The sequence below is a fragment of the Polistes dominula genome, unplaced genomic scaffold (genome assembly GCF_049000335.1).
Source record: "Polistes dominula isolate Pdom_NZ unplaced genomic scaffold, Pdom_raw_medaka contig_482, whole genome shotgun sequence".
Taxonomy (NCBI): domain Eukaryota; kingdom Metazoa; phylum Arthropoda; class Insecta; order Hymenoptera; family Vespidae; genus Polistes; species Polistes dominula.
Genome location: NW_028301016.1, coordinates 1,486,946 through 1,508,220, shown reverse-complemented (window position 1 = coordinate 1,508,220; position 21,275 = coordinate 1,486,946). Strand labels below are relative to the sequence as shown.

The window sequence follows — 21,275 nt, the reverse complement described above, 5'->3', positions numbered from 1 at the left end:
TAACTTCCGAGATTTAGATAACCTCCAAATAATAAATAAACTTATACTAGCAATAAAAAATAAAAAATAATCGCGATAAAAACTATCTTGTATTCTAAATTAGAATAAATATATGTTTATACAAATACATTTCGTTTCTAAAGATTATTTGCTAGAGAAAAAAATTTCCGATCAATTCGACATTGGATAGGTGTAGAAGAAAGAAAAGAAGTAATAAAGGAAGTAAAAACAGATTGAAAAAGAGAAAGAAAAGAAATGAAAAGAAAAAGGATAGTAATAGATGGTAGAGAAGTGAAAAAGAAAATCAAAAAAGGACACGGACAAAATTAGATATATGTATTTTCTTCTCGCATCTATTCTTCATTCTTCTCTTCTTTTTTCTTTCTTTTTTTCTTCTAAGGCTTTTATTGTCGACGAAACGAAGGGGAAGTTGGATGATTGTGCCAGAAATGGCCCGGTAAGAAGTCGGAGGGGTGAAAGTTTCTCCCCTTGGAAAAACGGAAGGCTTCTCGCCTCTACCAAATCTTCGAGATTTTATAGGTTGAAATAAATAATGTATCAGGATATTGAAGAATAATCGTACGTCGTAAAGGAAAAAAAACTAAAAAAGAAAAAAAACACACGGTAGTTTTTGCCAATTAGATGTTAAGCTTGCTCGTATATATACACAAACTGTAATAAAAAATATAATAAAAAAAAATAGAAACAAATGTAACAATTCGTAATTTACATATATAATATAACAATAATATAATATATAATTTCAAATATAATCTGATAATAATATATAATAATATATATATATATATATATATATATATATATATATATATATATATATATATATATATATATATATATATATATTATATATTATATTATATTATATTATATTATATTATATTATATTATATTATATTATATTATATTATATTATATTATATTATATTATATTATATTATATTATATTATATTATATTATATTATATTATATTATATTATATTATTTTATATTACATTTTATTTTATTTTTACATATAATAAAAAAAATAATTATTATTAAATACTAATTATAAATTATTATATTATATATATATATTTAATTATATATATTAAATATTATAAAATATATATTAAATAAATTAATATATATACTACATATATATTATATATTATTATATATTAAATTAATTATATAATATATAATTTAGGTTTTTATATTATATATAATTAATATATATTAAATATTATATAATATAAAATAATAGAATAAATTAATATTAATTTAAATTTATATTATATATTATTATATATATTAAATATTGTATATAGTATATATTATAATAGAATAAATTATTATATAATAAAAATAAAAACAAAATATAATATAAATAAGCATACATATATAATACAATAAAATAAATATAGAAGTAATAATAGTAAACAAATAATTATATAAAATTTAGTAAATTTTTAAATAAATGGACGATCTTACGAAAGATCATCATTGGTAAGAAAAAGATAAAAAATAGGACGTAAAAGATCGTAGAATGGAAATAAAAGCAAAAAGGGTTTAGGTATACTCGTCCCGTTTTAACGTAGTACGTTTAAGGAATTCTGGATAAGGCCAATGGCATCCAACGTAAGTCGAATTTACGTCGGAAGCGACGATGCGTATAGCCGCTTTCTCGTAAGGTGAACGTGATCTAAAATTCTGTCCTAATGTTTTATTCATGATTTCAATCCGCGGTCGAATATCACTTTCGAAGTGCGAAACTTCGTTACTTGATCGAACTGATCGACTGATTCGTTAACGATCCTCTTCCTATATGATATATATAGTTATATGTATACGTACGTATGTATATACTATATTCTACTTGATGCATTATCGAAAAACGTGTGAGTTTCTAAAAGGTAGGATATAACTTATAATACGTCACTTTTTTGTTCTCTTTTTTTAAAAGGGACTCTTTATAAATCACGCTGATCTCATTTCGTTTTAAAGTTTATTGTTATTTTATACTAAAAGCTTTATCAAAGAATATACATGAATAAGATAAAAAAAAAAAAAAAAAATATATATATATATATACATAAAAGAGAGAGAGAGAAAAAAGGAATATAAAGTCCACTTTAAAATCCATCCGAACGGAAATTACGCAACGCACTAAGCTCAACACGTAAATCACGGAGGGGTGCGAAGTTTTACCCGATAGAAAATTTCATTACTCGGAAATAAAAAAAAAGAACACGAAAAAAATGAAAAAAAAAAAGAAAATTGGAAAGATGGAAAGAGATGGAAAAAGATAGACAGAAATGTGGTAGACAGCGATAAAGAACAGAAAGATAATCACCGGGTATTAAAAAACCGCAGTCACATTAAGTGATATATTTCGTAGAAAAATATCCGAATTAAAAATGTCAAGAATATTATTTAACAAACATTTATACTCTCTTTTTTCAATCTTCTCTCTCTCTCTCTCTCTCTCTCTCTCTGCATTATATCCAGTTTTGTTTTATATAAATTCCACTTGTATAAAACAAAACATTAACATTGAAATAAACTATACGATATCTAATGAGAACAAAAAATATTCACAAAACAAAAATACAGAATTGTAAAAATAATTTCAGACAAAACTTGTTAAAAAAAAATAAAATGATAATCGGTTCGTAAAAAGAAAATAAAAGAAAACAAAATAACGCAAAATAAAAATATAGAAATGAATTAAGAAAAAAAAAACGAAACAATTAATTTGTATAAATTTAAGGGTTGATCACTGACCTTCGACGTTCGGAGTATAAATCAGTAGTAATAGTAGTATCAGTGGCAGCAGCAATAGCTGCGCAAGAAGGTAAAACGAAGAAACGATAGTGCGGATCAGCGACATCCATCTAGAACTTGGCGTGACGCCGCGACGGTAGGAAAAGGGGACGATTCGCGCCGGAATCTCGGTGCGGACTGGCACACGACGGGGTTACTGTGCCTCACAAAGTGTGGCGGTAAGAGGGGTGAAACACGACGAACGAACGAACGAACGAACGAACCAACGAAAGAGAAAGAGAGAGAGAGAGAGTGTGTACGACGGTTCTGAACGAACGAGAAGAGAAGACTGTGTATGTGTTTGTGTATACGTGTGTGTGAAAGAGAAAGAGAGAGAGAAGGGGAGATGCTTTTCTCGTCACTAGCTTTAGGGTTTGTTCGCATGCGCCCATCCAGGTTCACGTGCCTTCCGCCATCGCGAATCGTAGGATCCGCCTTCCTCGTAGGAAAGACACGTTTCCAAGAGGATATACAAAGAAACACACGTAGCGAGGACGATTCCAACCTATCTTTTTTCTCCTTTTTTTATATCTATCTATATCTACCAATCGATCTCTTTTTTATCTATTTATCTATCTATCTATCTGTCTATCTCGTTTTCTCTTTTTTATTCTATTCGTCTCTGTTTTCTCGTATCGATATTATCTTCTTCCTGCATGTTTCAAGAGAATCGATGAACGATCGAACACCCCACACATCCCCCCCATACTCCTTTCTCTCCCACTCTCTTTCTCTCTCTCTCTCTCTCTCTCTCTCTCTCTCTCACCTATATTATTATCTATGCCGGACTATAAACAGCCTGGGGAAAGTGGAACTTCGAAGCTCGCGTGAAAATACGATATTATCGTATCCAAACTATTCACCTTTCTGAACGTAATGCACATGTTTGTATGCGATCAACGAGTGTTGTTCATTAACACCATTCAGGTATCATACTTTTCATTAAAATACGAAAATAAATATATGCTGAGTGTTATTCGAGAATCAGTTTATTCCTTTTTTGAAGTGAAAACTTCTGTAGAATGGGAGTGTTTGAAAAAAGAGACAAACAGATAAGCTTGAGCCTGTGAGAGAATGAAACAGAAAAAGATGTAGCACGGCGATGCTATTCGGCAATGAAGAGTGGCGATGTAGCTCGGCAACTAAACAGTTGCAATATTTAGTAAGAATAGAAAAAGAGACAAACATATAGGAGAGAAATGAAGACAGAATGCGAGAGAATGAGACAGAATAAACCTATACAATTTTTCCTATTCTCGGTCTCCCCGTTATGCGTTACTTTGTAGTCCCCATTTCTGGCTACTAAGCTTTTTATATGTGTGTGTGTGTTTGTGTGCGACTGCATACTACGAAGGGTGGACTCATATAATATCGATACTAAACCTGTATAATGGTCAATCGAAGAAATACCTTAAATATATAAGTTTGTTCTTCGACTGGCTGCTAGATTTTGTATTTTTTTCACAAGCAAAACTATTTAATGAAAACTATAAAAAGACCTCCAACATTAGGATAATTAAGGATCCTTTTTCACTGAATGATACTGGTAATAGATTATCAAATATTCTCAGTGTAAGGCTGAGTCGACGCAACTGCGATGTAAGGTTGTTGCTATTTTTTGATTTTTGGATTTTAATATAACAATATAAAATGTTTGTTTGTAGAATGATAGGTTTTTCGCACCTTTTACTTAATAAGGCGTAGCTAAGAGAAGTGGGAGCTTCACAGTAAAAATATGTTGAATAAATATTTAAAATTAAATACTTTTATAATAAATAATAATATTGATCTCGAATAGAGAAAACTTCATAACGTTAGAAATACACCGACTGTACAAAATACCGGACATAATTGATGATTGAAATTCACGCCTACAAAGATGGGCAGATCACGTGGCGCGCATGGGAAGGATCGAACGGACAAAGACCACTGGGTAGACCGAGGCTTACATGGGAAGCCAATATTAGGAGAGATTTTAAAGAAATAGGCTACGAAAACTGTGAATGAAGAGGATATCGCGCTCAGGGACAGCAACACTGACGAGATATTTAATATTTGCTGCAATGACTTTTCAAGTTCTTAATGCTAATTAATAATTATAATAATAATATTATTGAATTATAATGTGTTTCTTTTACAACGACTTGTGAAGAGAAAATTTTGTTAGAATCCTTGAGATTTAATAAACAATTCAGTGAACAACAAAACAATGAAACAATTCGATGAAACAAAAAAATACGACTAAAATTGTTCCGTTTATTTTAAGACACCTAAAGGTACTAGTTGGAACAAAAAAAATACTTGTAAGTGCTAACCCATGATAAAGATATCTCAAATTCACAGAAAGACTATCATCTAATATATTATATTTACTTAGGTTAGGACAGGGTATTTTTCCACCGACAAACATTCTACCATTTTTGTTTTATCTATGGCTATCGCATTCGGCATTCTATCTTAACACTTTGTTGACCGGTCCCGAGATAACTCGTGTTTCTGTGGCCGAACGATGCTGACCAGTCACGAATTAACTCGTGATGCGCTTTTCTTTCGCATCACGCTATTTAAAAAGAAAACGCAGCAAATATAAATATTACAATAATAACAGATTTTTTTGTATTATTGTTATATTGTTTATCATACGAAGAAGAAATATTTAAACTTTAATAATAAGTAAAATTTATTAAACTTAAAAACTTATATTGTTTTTATTTTTCAATTTAATTACAAAGTAATAGCCGGTGACATGAGATAAATTCTTAAAAAAATAGCCGGTTAACAAAGTGTAAAAATTGATACAATTTTTAAAGTGATAGTTTCTGTTAGTTACCCCCCACCCCAAGATCATACCGGTACCCTTTGATATATATATTATAATAAATAAATCCTACAATTGTCTTACTCTTGATACTGTGCATTAATCTTATTCTCTCGAAATTTTGTTTTTTGAAAGTTTCACTTCTAACATCTGCACACATGATTCTTTTTTTAAAAAAAGAGGTAGATTATTTCTCTTATAATTTTGTAGTTTTCAAATGTTCCAATGATTATTTTAATGAAGTTAGTTGGAACATGAGAAGAGAGGTACATTTTCGGTCCATGAATTAATAATGATTTCTACGTTTCTAAGATACTTTAGTCGACTATGATCGGATAAGTAGGGGAAGAAAAGAGAATCAAGAGAGAGTATGAGAGTGAGAGAGAGAGAGAGAGAAGTAAGGTAGTAGTAAGTGCGCGAATGTAGTCAGACGTAGCTAAACTTTAAGCATAGAAGTTCCTCGCGCGTATCCTTGGCATCATATTAAACTTCCTTCTAGTTCGAACTCTCTGTGAAATGTACGTAACGGGTAACGAACGAAATAAGGTACAAATTGAAATTGTCCTTAAAAAGACGAAGAAGAAGAAGAAGAAGAAGAAGATAATAGTAGAAGAAGAAATAAAAAGAAAAAAAAAAACAACGACGAATATTGAAATGAAATTGCAAATCGTGGAAAACTGTCCGCGGAAATGAACAAGCTGACAAAGCGACGACATTTAAAAACGAACCAGAGCGAGAAATAATTATCCAGTTTGGGGAAGTTATATCGCGCGAAAAGTTGAGCCCTTTTCTCGCGCCTAACTTTTCGGTGTGCGGCGTTTGAACGTGTAAAAGAAAAAAAAGAAGATAAAATAAATAACAAAAAAAAAAAAGAAAAGAAATATAGATAGATAAAATATAAAAATAATCTACAAGAGAGAGGGAAAAAATGTGTTACGTGGAAGAAAAAAATAAGGAAGTAAAAAATAATGATGACACTATGGTATCCAAAGGTAAAACTGTGCTTGTATCTGCAAGCAAAGTTTCAATAGCGTCGTTAGAAGTTTGCTGTGTGCATTAGGGTGAAGTTGTCTTTTTTTCTCTTTATTTTTTATTATTTTTTTTTTAATACATCAGGCCTGCGAGTACACACGTAGAGAGGTGTTTTCTTTTTTTTTTTTTTTTTTAAAAAGAAGGATATTTAAAACCGCGAGATTCAGTTATTCGAGGGAAAGAAATGGTTTTCCGTTTTTCCACGACTCCGGCCGAGATAAAAACGGAAACATTATCGAGGAGTTCATGTCGGATGGTTAAATTAGGTTCGTGATTCGAGGAATCGGCGAGTATACGGTAGTAGGAGTACTTTGAGTTGAAACTGCTGATCGATCAGTCGATACCTTTAACCGTTGACCTACTTCATTGATTATCGTATTGTAACGTAATTACTTGCACCATGTGATAATTACACACGGTATGCACTACCCATGAGTAATTCTCATGGACTATCGAAAATTTCTAATGAAAAATACATTTCAAAGTTTTCCAAAATCGATACTATAAAAAAAAAAGAAATATGATTGTCGTTATCTACATAATAAATTAATCATAATGAAACGTTTAAAGTCAGATACGAAAAAGAAATAATGTAAATATAAAAAGAAAGTGGTAAGAGAGGAGGGTAGAGGTATGAAAGCTCGATAAAGATCGAAAGATATCCAAAAATAGGTTGAAAGGAAGGTTGCAAAGCTTTCGGTATCGTGCAGACGAGTGGTACGAGTCGTAAACTCGACCTATAACATGGATCTCTTACTAGCAATAGACATTGCTAAGGTATATTACATATACACATACACATATGCATATATATATATAGTGTGTTATTCGAACGATGACTTTAAGAGTAAACTCGAATCCTCTTCTACGTTCTCGTAAACATCTCGCAAATAAGATATAGGGAGTACAGAATGAAGAAGCTTATTTCATACTATACTTAGATTACTTATTTGTGGCTTTATGACTTCTTAAAATGGTGGTACAAGCGTATATAGTTTCTGTTAAATTACATCCGATTATAACGTCGTGTTCATTTAGACTCGTCAAATGACCACGAGAATAATCCGATATCACGCTTCTATAATATCACTTATTACGATGGAATGAGAAATATACAGAGAAATGGAGATGAAAATGGTCAAATGAGCGATACCTATGAGATATCGTTCGGTACAAGCGTACTTGTTTGTTACCCAGTTCACGGAATGAAATTACTCATCCAATTAACTCACCCTTGCAACTTCGTCATTCCGTTTCTACGATTCGAACACGTTTTCCCGATCGACCTTCCATTCTCTCCGATCTTGGCCACAAAATAAAACAAAAATGGGGCTTTTAAATCGGAACACTTTGCGTTACTTTTACGCACGCACGAAAACGCAACGCTATCGTCCTTACGTTTCTTTGCGTCCAATAGAATACCAATTCGATCGACCTAACCTCTCTGCATCCAATAGTATCTTCTTTCTATTCTTGTCTTTTTTCCTATTTCCTCTGTTTTTCTTTTTGTTTATTTCTCTGTTCCTGCATTATCTATCTCCTTTGCACTACTATCATAGCATTCTCTTTGGCCTAGGGAGAAAAGCTAGGGGACTAGGTAGTTGAAATTTTTCGTCGATCGCGAATACGGAATTCAGACTATTCAGGGCGTCGTCTCAATGCTACCCATAGAAACTCGAGATAATGTCTAGCATAAAAGGAGAAAAAAGATGTCCTACTTTTGTAAAACGTTATCTTAGGCACGGATATCGTAAAGGAGGCTTGCGAATGGAGAGAAATATGCCGTGTACTGTAATACTCGTTTTTATTTTTAACAGAAAAAGAAAAAAGAAAAAAAGTGTAAATATATAGAAAGAAAATCAACTACGCAAAAGTAAAAAGACTGTATGATGATTACATTACATATGTAATTTTTGTAAGAAGATGATAATTTTAAAATATACTTCCCGTTATTTTGTTCTTAATGACAACCAACGACAATCTTTCTTCCTTTCACACAAAATTTATTTTACTAAACGTCGTTCGACGTTATAAAATGTTCCCGTACTAATTACCTCGGTTCATTTCGTTACCAGTAAAGCGATAATATTTTCTTCGTGTGTTAAGTGTAAGTGGATCGATATTTTCGCATCTTGAAGAAACAAATTCACCTGTACTTTTCCCAACCTTCGTTGTTCGCAAACGTTTCACACGTTCTTTCTTTTTTCTTTTTTTACTCGTTTCATCAACTTATTTTCACACCATGATCAATATTATCAAACTTATGAATAAAACAGAGAATATTGATAACTTCCGTTGGTAAAGTTATCCACCCTTCATCTGTAAAAAAATATTTCTGGAAGTTACTTGTACAAAAAGAGAAAAATATCTTTATTTGTGTGTGTGTGTGTGGGTGTACAAACATATCTAAAAAGTAATATATCATGCATACATATACATATATATAGATATATGGATATCTCAAACGTATAAAGCGAATAAAAAAAATAAAAAGGAAATATAAAACTAGATGGAAAAGGTATTTTAATCCTGGAGATTCTAGATTTGCATCGAGAGGAAAGTCTACGACAGAGAAAATCTTCGGTCTAGTCCTACATTGAGTAGTAGTAGAAAGATGGCCGAGATATCGCGAGGCGCATGCAAAATTTTCACTCAAGGGACCGACTGGAAGTTCATTTCCTGTTCCTCGCTAAGATGCGAGCGCAAAGCGAGTAATTCGATTTTAGCCGAAAGCGTTAAGAGACATCGTCAACTATAGCAAAACCGGGTGGTGGGGGTTGGTGGGGGGTTGAGGAGTGAGGGGACTAGGACGAAGATGTAAACGACGAGCTGAGGAAGACGAGTCTGGCAGAAGCTAGCACGGAAGGGGATGAGGGGTTTGAGTGGGTTGGGGATGGTTGGACTGAGGGGAGAGGATGGGTGGTGAGTTTAAAGGGATGGAAAGGCGAAGAGTAATCCGCCTGGAGCAGCAGCAGAAGACTGCTTGGAAATAAGTTGAAGCCGTCAAAAGAACCTGAAGCTGCTTTATTCTTGCAGTTCTACGAACGACAACTACCACGACAACGTTACGCGAACCTAAACGTGTCTTCTTCTATGTAAGAACGACGACTATACAACTACGAGTGTGTTCCTTGAACAAAAATGGGGGAAAACTTTAGAAACTTTGTCAACCACTTTTTAACATATCCTACATAATCACAAAGTATCTTTATAAATATACTTTTTAAAGAATATTCTAATAACATAGAAAAGTCAAACCTCTTATAAAGATAATATCGAAAGAATAGAAGTTTTAAGTTAACGTATTTGTTATAAGAAAAAGCTTGATAGTCTCAATTATACTTTTGGTTAAATCTATTTGGTTTGATATCGATTAGGATAAACGTGCCTAGTCATGTTCGACATTGACGCCTTGGTAAACAGACCAAGGTGTTCGGAAGATCGATGAAGAAACTTAGCCGGAGGACTAGAATGAACTTTAAAAGGAGGGGTGGGGTAGGAGGGTACAAAAAACTTTATCAAAAGAATGTTGTGCTAGCTAATAAGGGTATGAGATATTAGGAAAATAAAAGAGAAAAAAAGAAATGTCGTCGAATTTTTCTTTAAACAGGACAAAGTTTCATGGACGATCATTTTCCAACCGATAGCATCGATCGAAAACTTATAGTTAGCCTTTCTCTCTCATCCTCCCTCTCTCTCTCTCTCTCTATCTTTCTCTTTCTCACTCTAGTTTATGGCGAATCGGGGGTGTCGAAGTACTGTACCGCATGCAGCCCTTCAATTAATGTCCTATGGAAAGGGAATGGTTCTGCAGAAGTGAACGTGTTTGCGAACCTTTGACAAACGAGTCGCATAAGGACGAGTAATTAGGCGGACACAGCGTGAAACCGTTCATGTGTGCGCGTATCGTATCTTTCACATATGCATATACTTATATATATACGTGTTTGTATACGTGTCGGTAGGTGGGAAGGTTTATTACATATATGAGTATATGAGTTAGTATGTGTGAGTTCGAAGAGAGCACTGCTCGTTCGATAGCATCGAGACATCATTGTCTAACCGCGATGCTAGGACTGCCGTACTATTATTCTACCTGGTGCCCTTTGACGTTTGTCCGAAGCTCAAGATAAATTGCCTTTCAACGGTGGGAACATCGAGTAAATAACATGCGACGAATCCTCGTGATAAGCAAAAGGAAACAGACTAGACGTTGTCGTCAATTATTTTCCTGTATTTAGAAAAGGCGTCAAGTATTGTCAAACAAACATGAATCAAGTTTAACTAATTGTAATTCTACGTTGTTTCTTTTTTTCTATTAATTTTATTCACCTTTATCTTTTCTGTAGTAGCAGAAAATTTGTACATTTTGAAACGTTCCGTTAGATATAAAAAAATTGCAATCATTTTAAAAGTTTCTACTATTACAAATTTTTGTTACTCGTTATTCTCCTCACAATTTAGTAGAACGAAGTAAAATTAATCGTAATTGTTCTTTTTTTTTTTATTTATTTATTCATCAGTCTGTAGATTTTTTTTTAAATATTTTCTACCCATGTAGAAAAATTTTGACTCGAATAAATTATTACAAAGTTTTATATTCGAGCAGTCGTTTAAAAAGTTCTTTTTGTTACGAAAATTTTTCATTCTCGTTATTCGTACAAACTAATGGACAGTTAAATTAAATCAAACACAAATAAAATCGCGCTAATTGTATTTTTCATTTAATTATGAAAAACCATTAACATTGGAGTTTAAATTATAATTTTAAAAATATTTTTAAAAAATTTGTACATTCTATTGATCGTTTCAAAATTTTCTTTTGTTGTGGAATGTCAATGTGATGATTATTATTCCCAGAAGGAAAGATAGTGGACAGGAACATTAAATCCTTATTTGCAATTGCATTAAAAGGAAAGATTTGGTAGCGATTATATCGAAAGACTAGAGAATATCACGGTAAAGCTGATAAAGCAAAACCGTTACCAGGAAGTAGCAATTAAATCCAACGATGAGAAGTACCACGTGCTTTTCATTTGTATCTGGTGAATTCGTATAGCTAATAAAACAGATACTTGACCCGAAGGATTTTCGTCATTATTGTTCAACGGATATTACTTTAATATTTCGAGGACAGTTGAAAATAATCTTGATCGTTATGGAGAACTATACGGAAGAGATATACATAGATATATATATCTGTATAGAAACGTGGTACTTTACAGAATCGATAAAAAATAATTGATACCATGAACAACAAAAAAAGAAAATAAAAATTCAAAAATCCTTCTCAGGCATGGTATTTTGATATAATTAACTTAAAACTTGTAAAATTTACGATAAGTTTTGACATTTATTCTTTTTTTTTTTATTATGTAAATTTAGAATACCTTCTGAACATTCCGTAAACTAAAATAATCATTTTCCAAATATGAAATTCTGACAAGTGACTGTTCGATTCGAGTAATTTCATGATAACCACCAACCAATCGCATCTCTGCTCTCTAATTTATTTACAAAAATATTTTCAATATTTAATATTACTAGAAAGAAAGAATAAAATAAAAAAAAAAAGGGAAGTAAAGTGATCATCCAGAAGTACGTTATCGTGAAATCCGATCGATCGAAAGGGACGAAAAGTCGAATACGTTAAAAAAAACCTCTCGATAGCAACACTGGCAGTTCGTTCGGGTCATCGAACAGAATTATCGAACCGATAGGAAAGCTATCCGACCAGGAACGGTCTCTGTCCTAGCCTAATCCTACCTGCTCGAGCTATTATCCCGGAAAAGCCAGTCGAACATCCGATTAGGAAAGCCGAACATACGTTATTTCCTTCATGGGAGGAGCACGAGGAGGTAAAGAAGAAGCAGGAGGAGGAGGTAGAGGTGGAGGTGGAGGTGGGGGAAGTGGAGATCGTTCCCCTAGCTAGCTCCTACTAAAATGACATTTTATCGTTATTACATTTACGATCCGTAGCCTTACTCATCGATCGTTCCGTAAGCGAATTCCACATACTATTTTCTTTATAAATCTCTAAATCTCTCTCTCTCTCTCCCTCTCCCTCTCCCTCTATCCAATAAAGAAAAACTAATGGTAATAAAATCGTGGATTTTTACTATAAGAGTATAGAATGATGATAATACTCGGCTGGAGTATAATAATAATAATAATTATCCAATTAATTGTTTTTTGCGTTCATAAAATAAAATATAGTAGGTGTGGAAAGTATTCGTACGCAGATCAATTTGAAATAGAATCTTGTGAAATTGTTATTTATTAACTAATTTTTTATAGACAATGAATTTGTACATATATATACAATAATGTTGTATAAATAATCAGAACATATTTGTTTTGATCCTATTTCTTGACATTACGTCCATTTATTAGGACTTCTTTAGCAACTGTAATATAAAATACAAAACTACATAACCTCAAAAATACAATACATAGTCCCTCGAAACGCTAGATATATAATAAATATATTTTTTTTTTATTTATATCTCGATCATCAATGCTCTGAGTCTTCTATGTATTTACTAATAAATAAATTATTTAATTTTAATATATAAACTAGACGTAGCACTATTAAACCGTGATTAATCGGAAAATTTGTTTCTAACGTCATAAAACTAGTTAACTGTTACGCTTCATTTTGAAAGTGCGCCCCGCAGTGTGTCGTGAAAATTGAGGTTAAAATTGCTCATTTTCAGAATAAAATGAACTAAGCATAAAAAGAAATAGTAAAAAAAATCTGAAAAAATCAAATCTGAAAACTCTTTTTTACTTATCTTAAAATTTGAAAATATGTTTCGTTTTTCATAAAAATTACAATTTAAATAGCAAATGGTCTTTACTTTTTACGCATGACGAGTATACTAGTCATAACACAAAATCCTGCTACTTCTTCTTGACGAATATACTTGTCAAACTCAGTTAAATGGTTAAACATGTAATTATACAGTAATCAATCTAGACTAGTGTCTAATAGTCTTGTCTTACTACTGTAGTGTCATGTATTGTTATTATGTCATATTGTTCAATGGTAGTTTAATTTTAAAATTTTATTATTAATATTGATTAGGTTATTTCTGTCAGTCCTAAAATTAACAGTATTATTATTAACAATATGGAACATTTCAATAATAATAATAATAATAGAAATGAGAATGAAACAATTGAAGTTTCACCACAACGCGTATTTTTATTTGCAAGAAAATAAAAAAGAAAAATCGAGAGAGAGAGAATAAGCACGCAATTGAAAATTCATTTATATCTCAATACGTCTATCGTTTAAAAGGTAAAAGACCTTTTCAAAGATAAAAATTACGAAGCTTAAACTCGGAACAGGTGAAATAGGATTGGGATAAACGGGTGGTAAAAAGGGAAGATGATGAAAATAACCAAAATCTAATTAAATTTATAAAAAAGCACTGTATTGAAGCTTTTGCGTCCCTGTTCGAAATGAAATGCATTACTCGCCAAGTTAACATCGAATAGACATTATAGTTATCTCTTAACGATTATGTAAAATCGAGCAGTCCGGTTGCTTTGAAACGTCACAAGAGAGTAACCCACCCCGTTTATCCTCAAGCGAGAAAATAATTCCTCGTAACCCGTTTCTCTACGATACGTGGATAAGAAAAAAGGATTCAACCCTTTTAAATGGATGTAAAATGAATAGACCGTTGGTAGAAGTATATACGAGCTTAAAGAGAGAAAGAAAGATGAAAAGTTGGTACGAGCAAAACGAAAAATAAAAAGAGAAAGAGAGAGAGAGAGAAAGAAAAAGAGAAAAGTAGAAAAATAAAAGTTCAGGAATACCCATTGATAATGGGATTTTTCAACATTTATTCTCCAACGCGCGCAACTTGTAATTGATAAATGGAGCGTGGGTAAGTGTAATGGGTAGCTGCCATGAAGAGAGAGAGAGGGATAGAAAAACGAGAAGAAAGAGAGAGTGAGAGAAGATAAGAGGAAAGGGGAATCAAGGAGATAAACGAAGGAAAGTAGAGAATGGAGAGAACTGCAGTTTCACCGCATGCCGGAAGACGAAGGCGCGGCCGGTCTTGAAGCGTTTCATGGTAAACCAAATATTCGTGGCATGCACTGGCGTTGCACACCGGAATTTCTAGCATGAAGTCGTTATACTGTACGACCACTTATAATTAATTGCTCTAGTTTATAATCGTCTTGTGGGCATTGCCACTCGGTTAGTCCCCATAACAAAGATGCCAACAAAACCACCCATCCCTTTTCGTCTCCTCTTACCTGCGATTACGTCCTATCCTTAAAGATATCTTCAAATATATCTCGATTACATTTTCAAATATTTAGGATACTTTTGATGATAATTCTAACATAAAAATATGAAATGATCATTTACGAAATTTGTTTTATTTTCTTGTTTTTTAAATTCACGTTTAGATGGGGAGATATATAATACAATAAAATGAAATACTTTATTAATGTTTATAGAAGGAGACCCCCGTAACAACAAATTTTGGTTTACGTGTCAATTACTGCGACCAACGTATTTAATGTTAATCTCATCCTGCCAGTGTCAATTTATCGAAAATGTTCGCCATTAACATGCAATCGATTCGAGATTAAACAAACAATTTATCTTTTAAAACATTTCACGTGAATATCGTGGCACATCCGCTTATATTGTATTATATATATAGATAAACGAAAACTATCACGTAATAGAATAATAAACGAGATATTTTCTTGTATAACAGACAAATAATTATTTTAGTATCGATCATATATTGTGCATAATCAATTCTGTTCATTTTCTGCCAATATAATAATGATGATTGTTAAGATTTATTTGAAATATATATAGAAAACTTTAGCAATGACTATGTTTCCTACTTACGTTAGAGATAAGACGGTGAAACTTCATTCAGGAGAAATTAAGTTCTGTTTGAGTGTCAACACAAGCACCTCTAACTCGAACGTCTCTATGTTTTCCATCTCGGTTTGACGAGACCACGCTTGTTTGAGTTTACGGATTGCGCCTTCAGGCTATTAAATCGCGTTATCGCAAATTATTCTCCGATATACACATACATATACATATATATAATTGTATGTGTGAATATAACGTTTATTATGTATTAAAATATACAGGATGTTTCATATTATATAGGATGGATTATAACAGTGAACAGGAAACACAAATAATTAAAGAAGTTTATACAATAATTGTCTTATTTTGACTTTGATCCAAAGTTATACTTATTTTAGGATTTTTTAATTTTATCTGAATTTTCTATTGGTTTTATCCATCTTTTGTTTATATTATCTGCTCCTAAAGTGAGCTTTGCATATTTAAAAACATGCTTTGCATTCAGTTGAAAATAATATTCATATTTAATTAATAAATAGATAAATATTAAATAGATATTTCAATAAAATTATACAATATTCTTAATTTATATATAAAATAATATTATATCAATAATTATTTATTGATGTATTTAGTAATTATTATTTTGTTGTTTTATTATTTTTATGTTTTGATTATTTTAGTTATTATTTTATAATTTATATTAATTATTATTTTATTATTATTATATATATATAATAATTATACTAGTGCCATTATACTAGTATACTATTATAATGTAGTACTAGTATACTAGTATATACTAGTATTATAGTAATTATATTAGTATACAATAATAATATATATGTATTAATTATTGATATATTTACTAAATATTATTTTATTAATTAAAAAAATATAATAAAAAATATATTAATATTTGTAATTAACTAATTTCATTTCTATATATTTTTCTGTGTAATATTTCATGAATGGTAAATAAATTGTAAATATAGACTATTCTGAAATGGGTACAAATTTTTCAGAAAATTCCCAAAAATAATATAAAAGAATGAGAATTAAGATGTTCTAATAATAAATCATAAAACTGTCAATCTACATCATTGTAGATTACTGAATATCTAAAAATAAAAATCTTAAAAAAAATGTTATACATTATTTTCGTAAATGTTCTTAAATCAGATCATTTCAATTCTCATTCTTTCGTATATACGTACGAAATTAGATTAGTATAAATACATTTTTGAATAAAATATGACGTAACAAAGCAGATGATTAAGACGAGAATGAAATAAGCGTTTTATTTCTTAGTATGAATAGTACGAGTCGGCAGAAATTTTTTCACAATTCGTTTCTAACTATCACGATGTGTCTGTCTTGTTAAAGTAAAGAAACTTAAAATATACGTCAGCGATTAAAATTTTTTTTTTACAGTTTTTTTGATTCTTTTTACACAGAGAAACAAGGTAGAGATAGACGTTGGGTGATTTCATTCAAGGTATACGATTCGTGACGATCGAGGATGAAAAACGATATTACTTTTACAAGTGTCGTATCTTTTTCCCTTTCTCTTTTCTCGTCATCTTCTTTCCAAACCCTCTTTTTATTTCTCTCTTTTTCTTTTATCATTTAACACGCGATCAGGTAATTTGCCGTTAGCAACTATAGCAAAATTCTCGTCAACTTAAACGGATTTCAACGTTAAACGCCGTATCGATTTAAAAATGAACAAAACGTAATATATTTCTTTGAACACTTTAACATATTCTCCACCTCCTCCTCCTCCTTTTATTTTTTGTTCTTTCTTCCTTTTATTTTGTTTAACTTCGAATATAAAGAATATAATCCAGATTTCTACTCTTTCTGCCTTTCTCTCTTCCTTCTTCCCCTTTTTCCAACCCTTATTCGATTCATACACCCTCATCTCCATCTCTCCTTCTCCCCCATCTATCCTTTCAACGAATTTCCAAGCGTTCGTCGTACCTAAGCTTCTCTAACGCGCTTCGGCCATTAAATATTTAGCGCCAAACCAGCTGTAAAAATCTCCTACCGGAACAGAAATCTGTCTGCGGGTTCTGCACACGAAAAGAGATTGAAACGCGGGAAATACGAAAAAAGGGAGAAAGATGGCGTAGAAACATACGGTTTAAAACCTAAAAGGGTGAGAAGGGAAGAAGTACAGAAGGAGAGAGAGAGAGAGAGAGAGAGAGAGAGAGAAATTGAAGAGGAAAGGGAGAAATAGAGGGGAGGATAGGAAAAAAAAAGTAAAAGTAAAAAATTCCTATCCACGAAGATGGACAACTAGCTGCATTTGCGGTGCTATCGGAGCGTTCTTCTTTGCCTAGGACCTTAAATAAAAGGAAAGAAAAAAAAATCAGTAGAAAAAACAAAAAGCAGAAAAAAAACACACACACACACAGGAAAATAGAGAAAAATAGAAAGAGTAGAGAAGAGATTGGGGTAGAAGTAGGGGAAGGGGATAGCAGAGAGAAAATGTGGTTTTAGGAACACGAAACGTGGAAAAAGAAATGAACGGAATATGTGGAGAACGATTCGAGAAGAGGTGCTCTCGTTACGCTCGATAATTAAACATAGGTAAATAACTCTGTATATATCATTATATATATATATATATATATATATATAATGATATATATATGTAATGATATATATATATATATATATATATATATATATATATATATATTATGTGTGGGTTTATATGCATGGCTATGATAATTATATTCGATAAAAATTGTATCTTACAGTTTTTCTTGTTGCTTTATATCTTTTTTTGATTACCATAAAAAAAAATAATTCCTAATATGATATAAAAATGATGAGAAAGAAATGATATGTATGGTTATTATGATGGCAAGAGTTATCGTGAGTAAAGTAGAAATGGTCGAAGAAAGAAAGAGAGAGAGAGAGAGATAGAACTAGAGACCCTATTATCGACGATAACGTTGGATCTCTAACTTCGGATTAACGAGTCACTCAGGATTTCACGGACGCAAAGTCTCGTCTGCGAGACGAGATCTGCGAGAATCACGTGATACCTGTTATTGCTACTCCTACCAGTAAGAGAAAGAGAAAGAGAGAGAGAGAGAGAGAGAGATGGAATTACGGTATAGTGATTGAAGGAGAGGGAAAGTGCTAGAAGGGTGAACATCGACGAACGATAACGTGGCCAAGCTCTGAGCTGGGTCTATTAGTCTGACAGATGTAACGACGAACATCGTGTTGTTTGCGATATCGGCTTGCAAATTCTAACATGACCGCCTGAACGTTCGTGATAGACAGATATTGCGTTTGGGATGATCATAACACAGAGAGAGTCCACGGTGTATGAGAGTTATCGAGAAATGGGGAGAACTATAAGGGCGCAAGAGAGAGAGAGAGAGAGAGAGAGAGAGAGAGAGAGTACGTTACCAAGGCAATTAGCTATCGTGTAATTTCACGATTGAGAGATTGAGGGCACTTGGTAGGTATTGTTCATTGCGTCTTGATCCAAGGATTTTTCTTCTTCCCCCCTTTTTTTGTTCTTCCCTTCTTTCTTTCCTTTTGTTTAATTTCTTTTATTCTTTTCTTCTGTTTGTTTTGTTGTTGTTTTACTTTTTGGTTTTTTCCCAAAAAATTTTCCAACTACCTCAAAAAATATACGTTTTCTCGTCTACCCCAATTTTATACCTGAATACAAACCTATCCTACTCCTACCTGTAGGATGGAAAATAAAAGGTACAATAAATAGGAAAAGAAACAAATAAAATCCTGAAACTAACTCTATTCGAGCCGCTGTCTGACTTTTTGTTTTTTGTTTTCTACAGTTCTAACTCTCATAAAATATACGTTATTTTAGAAACAAAAAATAAAAAGAAAAAAAGAAACGAAATGTACAGAAAGAGAATATTTATATGCGAGTCCATTTACCGTCACAAAATTAGATCACCATTTTTTACTTTAATGTGCTTTTTTCTTTTTTTACTATTAAACATTCGGTAAACGGTGTGTTCAGATACTGCTAGGATTCTTTTTCTTCTTTTTCTTCTTCCACTTCTTACGTCAAGACATGCAAGACGACGTTTAATTTACAGAATCTCTCTCTCTCTCTCTCTTTCTCTCTTACACATTCTCTATTTCTATCTTTCTTCTTCGCACTATAGTCACAGCGTGAAATAATTACATCTTAATTCGACTAAATTCAAAACGTCTTCTACGAATGTGCACTTTCGCGTTATCATTATGAATAAAACTGGAAGACGAAAAATAAGATTAAAAAAGAACACAATTAAAAAATAAAAATTAAACAAAAAATAAAAGAAAAAAAGAAATAAACGAAGAAAGAGTACAATAAAGAGATACAAAGAATAGAAAAAAAAAATATCAAATGACTGCTAGAAATGCATGAGAAAGAGGGAAATGGGGGAAGAGGGAAAGGAAAAGGATGTAAGAACGTTAAAAGTTATGGGGCAAAAAGTTGAACGCAAAAAGCGCGTAGTAAACGTGCGATAGGAAGAGCACCGTTGAATTTCGTTGAATTGTCAGGAGCCCCGAGTATTATATTTCGTGCTTGTATTCGAATCGTCGACCATATTTTCGAGCGTCACAACCTCAAATTTCCACCGAGAGAGCTTTAAAGCTGGACGATTTCGCGGGCATACGACAAAATGCAATCCGCGCGCGCATTCACTCCCTCTCCCTCTTCAATGTTCCCTCTCCATCTCTCTATTCCGCTATCCATCTTTCTCTCTTTCTCTTTCTCTTTCTGTTTCTCTTTAGCTGGCTCTATATATATATATGTTTATCTATATACCTATATACGTTATACGTCACGTATGCGCGTTATATACACCCGTCGTTGGTTGGTTGTGTCGTTCACTCTCTCTCACTCGTACACACACGTCGTATGCGGAAAAAGTTTCACTGCAAAATTCCTCGCATTTCTCTACTTGGTACACGCCGACGCGCCGAACGAACGAACGAGCCCGGACTTTTTTAGTGCTTGTTTAGCGCTCGCGAATGACCTTTTTGAAGTTAATGCCCCATGAGCGTGTACTCTCATATAACTAAACCGTTACGACTGTTGCAAGCTGAAAAAATTCATCGAGTTGCGCTCGCGCGTTCTTCCAAACTCGAGAATATCCTAGATACATATATATATACCCAAATACATATAAGTATGTAGACACTTCCTGTAAAAATAACTCCGATCAAAATCGTTTTTTTGTTGTTGTTTTGTTTCATCTGCCTTCACCCCCCCCCTCCCTCGCACTCTTATCTTAACGTTCCCATCTTCTCTCTTTATCTGTCGTTTTTATTATTCTAATTTTCTTCAACGACAAGGACAATGACTACGACTCACTTTTACTTCTATCGTTCGTCTTATTTGTATTATCGTTGGATAAAGTTTCATTTTTTTCTTCTGCTTTTATTTCTTCTATCTTTTTTTATCATGGATTAAGAAAGTCGATTAATACCGCCTAGTGTACATTCACGAATCAAAGTTTACCCTTACTCCCAACCGTTATTATTAATCTTCTTGGTCGTTATCAATCCCAGAAGCATAATTACTTTCCATCCCCTTTTGCGAAGAGAAGAAAAAAAGAAATGGGTGGAAAGGTAGGAAGTTTAACGGGTTTATACAACGTACCCTTTCTTTTTATCCTCGTCAGCATCATTGAGTTCATCGTTTGAACCAATAATTAACGCATTTCAATTATTTGACGTAGTTTCAATGA

General features: G+C 32.4%; 1 protein-coding gene across 7 annotated transcripts in view; it reads right to left on the bottom strand.

The window, feature by feature from the left end:
- The window catches only part of LOC107064449 (neurotrimin), a 220,798-nt gene that overhangs the window by 103,519 nt on the left and 96,004 nt on the right, over positions 1–21,275 (bottom strand). The window contains exon 1 of one of the 7 annotated variants that reach the window (XM_015317142.2): positions 2,789–3,077. The exons of the other annotated variants lie outside the window; for them this stretch is intronic. Coding sequence (XP_015172628.1) covers positions 2,789–2,894 — 106 coding nt within the window. The 5' untranslated portion in view covers positions 2,895–3,077. Of the gene's footprint in view, positions 1–2,788; positions 3,078–21,275 lie in introns of those variants that run through there. 7 annotated transcript variants of the gene reach the window in all.